This window comes from Corvus kubaryi, unplaced genomic scaffold (assembly GCF_017639235.1).
Source record: "Corvus kubaryi isolate FWS band 111438036 unplaced genomic scaffold, C.kubaryi_AGA036_p1.0 37300, whole genome shotgun sequence".
In the NCBI taxonomy this organism is placed as follows: domain Eukaryota; kingdom Metazoa; phylum Chordata; class Aves; order Passeriformes; family Corvidae; genus Corvus; species Corvus kubaryi.
In genome coordinates, this window is record NW_024581093.1 from 18122938 (window position 1) to 18128717 (window position 5780).

At 42.9% G+C, this 5780-nt stretch overlaps 1 protein-coding gene across 1 annotated transcript in view; it reads left to right on the forward strand.

The window, feature by feature from the left end:
* Window positions 1-5780, forward strand: part of CA7 (carbonic anhydrase 7) — a 9709-nt gene continuing 3929 nt past the window's right edge. Inside the window, exons 1-3 of the mRNA XM_042027654.1 lie at window positions 1-79; window positions 2087-2284; window positions 4984-5102. Coding sequence (XP_041883588.1) covers window positions 40-79; window positions 2087-2284; window positions 4984-5102 — 357 coding nt within the window. The 5' untranslated portion in view covers window positions 1-39. The remainder of the gene's footprint in view (window positions 80-2086; window positions 2285-4983; window positions 5103-5780) is intronic.

A 5780-nucleotide genomic window follows, 5' to 3' on the forward strand; every position in this document is an offset into this window, starting at 1 on the left:
TGCTCAGGGAGCTGGAGCCAAGCAGGGGCAGCTCCCAAAATGACTGGCCACCACAGTTGGGGATATGGGCAGGCTGACGGTAGGTTATGGCATTTCCGTGCTGCATCTCTCTGTCTTCCCCCACTCGTTTTCTTTCTAGAGCTGTTGCCTGAGCCCTGCAGAACTGCCTGCATTTTGATGTCTGCAAGAATCAAGTATATACAGCAGGTAATTAATTACTTTATTGATAATCAATAGCACCCAGAAAGTGGCACCAAAAGATGCACAAGTTTACATCTGCTGCCTTTCAGTGTTGCAATCAACATTCCTAAGCTGAGGGAAGCAGTTTGAGTGGCTTGGGTTTTTTTTCAGACTGCAGATATTATAGATGGGTCCCTTTCCAAAATGCTGTTATAAAAAAAGATTACCTGTGTCTCTCTCCAAAAGCAATTCTGTTAAGCAAAGAAGATTTAGTAGAGCAGTAATAGATCTCCTGATTCTGTGTGGCTGCTGAAATGTGATATTTAGGCTTTCATAAAAGTGAATAAAATAAGCTATATGTTATGTATGTCTGGTACATCGATAAATTGTACAGATCAGTATCAGATCTCTTACAGAACAACTTATGCTTTCTGATTTGACAGTTTTTAATTTAGTCCTCCTCCTTTGCTTCCCACCTCCAAGGATGTGTGTCACAGCGTGAGGGGGGATGTGGAGCTCCTCAGAGATTGCCACAGTAGTGGTTTATAGTGCCTGTATCCTTTACAGAGAGGATGGATGAGTGGCTGATGCTGGCCAATAAGACAATTGCATAACTTCCAGGAGTCTGTCTCTTTACAGCAATTATTTTAGCTGCTGAGAGTCCAACAAGAGTCTTTTGCATAACCTTCAGGGGCCAGTCTCTTTCTTAACAGTAATTACTTTAGTTTCTGTGAGTCTAAAAGCCAGTCTGAATACCAAGTGAGGCTGGTTAGTGCTAGTAGGTAATGTTATGTGTTTGTGCTTGTAGGTAGTAGTAATAAAGCAATGTATACTCTTATGAAGCTTGTGAGAGCCAAATGATATGGCCTTAGCTTGCGTAACAGCACTTAATTCCTAAATCTGCTTTGCAGGCAAGCTGAGAAAAGATATTATTTTATAAGCTTAGCTTTGCAAAAAATGTCAAAGCCAAGTAAGAGTGTAATAGATCACTGTTTTGTTATGTAAACTCATGGAGGCTAAATACCTATGATTGATTTTAAAAAAGCTTCCCCTTGTGAAAGTATGTGAGAATGCTACAATTAAAAATGTGCTTCTTGAGAATCCCGAAGTACAATTGTTACTGTTACACTTTATGAACAGAAGCAGCAGAGGAATTTAATTGCTGCTTTCACTACCATAGAAAATGAGCCATAAGAAAAAGGAATTCTTTGATATGCATAAGCTTTTGTTATCTCAAATGGCTTAAGAATGTTCCAGCTCTGGCAGCAGATTTGTGCTATTAAATTGGTCTTTCTCCCTGCTCTATTGAGGTCAGGAAGTCCCAAAGTGTTAATTATCATCCTGTACCCTTCACTCAGGTTAGAGAGATACCATAACGGGCACGAGTGAAGAATGGAGCTGTCTCAAAGATTTACTGCAGTCATAAAATGATTTTAAAAATAACTTCATAGTCAGTAGCTAAGAGATTGAGTCATCTGTATCTAATTTGAATTGCTGGAGCTTTTACACTGTCTTTCCCAGGGAGAATTAAATGCTGTTTCCTTGGAGGAGTGTGTTTGTGCATGCAAGTGTTTACACCTGTACCCACCTTGGAACACCTTAGCAAGGTGACTGCAGCCTCTGCAGAGACAGAGTGGCACAAGTAACTGGGGGTACAGCAGTCTGTTGATGTGCCATGATCTCCTCAGTGTGTTTGTACAAGGTTTTTGAATCCCCATCTTGTTGCAACCTGCTTTGTGCTAATAAAAACACACCAGCCTAGAATATAAATGAATTTCTCGCATTCCAAACATTCGAGTCACTCTTGCTGAGCAAGCTTTATTTCAAGCCTCATGAAAACCCATAATGACCATTTTGTGTATGGTAGGAAGGGAATAATGATGCTTTCCTTTGTTTGCTTTTGAAGGACCTTCCGAGTGGCACAAAGCTTACCCCATTGCCCAGGGGAACCGCCAGTCCCCCATTGACATCGTCTCTGCAAGAGCAGTCTATGACCCCAACCTGAAGCCCCTTGTCATCTCCTATGAGTCCTGTACCTCTCTCAGCATCTCCAACACTGGCCACTCTGTTATGGTGGAGTTTGAAGACACTGATGACAGGACAGGTGAGACTAACACAGCTAGCTAGCTCAGAACAGCAGTTTGTGACTTAGTGGGGGAGATAAAATTAAGTACATTCTGTACAGTGTAACTTCTATGATGTATAATTTCAGTTTAGAATGAGGCATGTGACTGGAGCCATTTATATTTTTATCTTCACTTTGAGCCTCTCTAGCAATGCAATATCACAGATCAATGTAGTGTTTCTTCATTAGGAAAAGCTCTTGCATCAGGAAAATCAGAAGTTTGTTTGCAGTGCTTTTCTTTTAGATGAGAATTGAAGTTTGCTGGGCATCTCTCCAGCACCACCAGACCCCATCCAGCACCCAGAGTACGGATGTAAGCTCCTTAGTGCCCTGGTTCGTGATCACCTAAATCAAAGATGCCAACTCGTGTGCCAGCTGTGGCTCAGTGCCCAGCTCCCATCCACAGGGAAGGGAAGAGGATTAGAAGAGATGGGTCATGCAGAACAGTCATCATAATCATACTCACTGCACCAAGCTGTACCTGGACTGGTCACTGTTGCCTTGCATTTTCTTTCCTCCCTGACTTGTAGAAGTTTGGTTTCTTCAGGAATTGTAAAATCTTCAGCTAATTCTGGGTTCTGAGTTGGTAGCGGCCAACTTTTGATGTTGGACTGTCTGCAGTTGTACATTTTTCTTGTCTCAGCTCTTGGCAGAGGATGTAAATTCTTTTAAGTGATTGATTATTTCTTCTGTTAGGTCTGTTTCCATGGTAGATTGTGCCCTTACATCTGGAAAGAGTGCATTAAAAAAAACAAAACAAAAAGAACTGGAACAATTTTTAAACCTATCAGCTGATTTCATCGTCCTTTTGGGTGTGCTCATTGATGCAAGCTAAATAGGATATCCTGATATTCAAAACAAGTTACTTTTTCTGTGAAGTGGCTTGTCTGTGCTGGTGACCCTTTGAAATGAGGGCTAGAGGTTAAAATTCTAGCCATTTTGTTTTAAGTTTTTTTCTGGAATGAATTTAAGAATCTGCCCAATGGAATGGTCAGGTTTTCAAGCATCTTAACTGAATTTGCAGAGAGGACTTTTTACTGCACAGATCTGTTCAGAATGTCACCCTATAAACAGAATTTGTAAAATATCTGTGGAAGTATTATCTTAGCTGGCTAACAACTTTAATGCAATTTTCAGCTGAACTGTATCTGTGTAACAGTGAACTTTATTCAGCTTTAGAAGTTTAAGAACATCTGTTACTCTGCATTTAGACATACAGACTCAGAGCACCTGTCAGGAATGAGACCTTTCTACACTAAGGACAAGTCTTGTTTCAGTAACACTTTTTCAAGGAAGATGACTGCTTGGAGTGGAAAACATGGTTTAAACTGGTTTTAGTTGTGCTAGATCTAGTGACTCAAAGCTTTGCATAAATGACACAACAGAATTTTGACAGTAATCCATAATAGCTAAATTTCTTACAATATTTGGGACAGGTGATGCATTCTTTTTGTAAGTTTAGAAAAACATAGTAGGTGGTATTTATATCCTTAAATAATACTAAAAACCTTTGCTTTGGCAAGGCCACTTTCCTGCATAAAGGCCAGCTGGAACCATGCACATGTGGTGGCACTGTGCAAGCCCCAGCTTTCACTCTTTAAATAAAGTGTTATGAACTGCACTGAGGATACAAGCTTTACAGATACTAAATGTAATTTTAATTTTCTTAATGTGAGACTCTGATCAGGTTTTGATGTCTGTTGGGCAAAATGTTTTAGATTTGGTGGCATATAAAATTACAGGAATTACTGATGCTGCTGATAAAATATCTTCTATAGGTGGCATCTTAAACATTCACCTGTTCTTAGGTGTTATTTCTAAATGATGTATGAAGTGTCTCTGTGGTATTTCCTTGCCTTCAGAAGGTGATTTGAGGTTGACTGGTGTCATGTGAAGTACCAGATATTATATTTCCCCTTTTATGGGATCAAGTATTTAAAGGAAATGGAATATAGATAACCTCCCCTGGAAGTAAAGATACTGTAAGAAGGAAATACTTAGCTGAATTGTCTACCTGATGTTCAGGGTATAAGGTTTCCTTGGAGCCTTTTCTTTTCCAGGCTGAACAATGCCAGCTCTGGCAGCCTTTCCTCCCAGCAGAGCTGCTCCATCCCTCTGCTCATGCTGCTGCCTCCTCTGGGCTCTGTGCAGAAGCTCCAGGTCCTTCCTGTGCTGGCCCCAGGGCTGGGGCAGCTCTGCAGGTGGGGTCTCAGCTGAGGGGCAGAGGGGCAGAATCCCCCCTCCCCTGCTGCCCACGCTGGGGGTTTCAGGGCTGGGGCAGGGCCAGCTCTCACCCACAGCACCCCAAGTGCTTCTCCCAGGGCTGCTCCATCTGTTCCACTTGTATGTATTGTGTTTAACAGGAAAGGCATAACCGTAAGGGTGGTTACCACATCTTCATGTGTCAAATAGACTCTTTCAAGAAAGCTACAAATTCCGTACAGGTAGTCACACAACGTTTTAATTTACATTTTCAGACGAATTTCGGTGCTTTCCATTAATAAATCCACCCCTCTTAAATGCCTGGATGATGCATCTTTTTCATGCTGGGAAAGGCTGCTGGCTTTTTTCCACTATTGTGCCAACAGTGGTTAGTTTTACTAGCGGGAAGCTAGAAAGCCAGAATGCTTAAGCTTTTTTCTCTTTTTAATTTTTTTTTTTGTTGTTCTTTTGCCCAGCAATCAGTGGAGGGCCCTTTCAGAATCCATTCCGGCTAAAGCAGTTCCACTTCCACTGGGGGACCACGCACAGCCAGGGATCAGAGCATACCATTGATGGAAAACCTTTTCCCTGTGAGGTAAGGATGTGTTTTCACAGATGGGATTATTTCATGCAAATGCTGTTGTCACATGACTTTGTCTGCAGTGGGGGCAGGATTAGGATTCTGATTCCTTGCTCACCATGTCAGCCATCCCTGCCCTCCTCAGCTGGATGGGGAGAGGAAATGTAAGGAAAGGCTCATGGGTCAGGATAAGGGCAGGGAGAGATCCCTCACCAGTTACTGACACAGCAAAACAAAAAATTCTGTTAACAACCAAATCAGAGTTGGATAACGAGAAATAAAAGCTAAAGCTTAAAACACCTTCTCCTCACCCCTCCTTGCTTTCCTGGGTGTAACTTTACTCCCAGCTTTGTCCATCTCCTCCCCTGAGTGGTGCAGGGGGATGGGAAATGGGGGCTGTGCTCAGCTCATCCCAGGTTGTCTCTGCTGCTCCTTCCCCTCAGGGGAAGGGCTCCTCACACTCTTCCCATGCTCCAGTGTGGGGTCCTTCCCACAGGAGACAGCGAACTCCATGAGCTGCTCCAGCCTGGTCCCTTTCCATGGGTGCAGTCAGTCCTTCAGGAGCTGCTCCAGCCTGGTCCCTTTCCATGGGTGCAGTCAGTCCTTCAGGAGCTGCTCCAGCCTGGTCCCTTTCCATGGGTGCAGTCAGTCCTTCAGGAGCTGCTCCAGCCTGGTCCCTTTCCATGGGTGCAG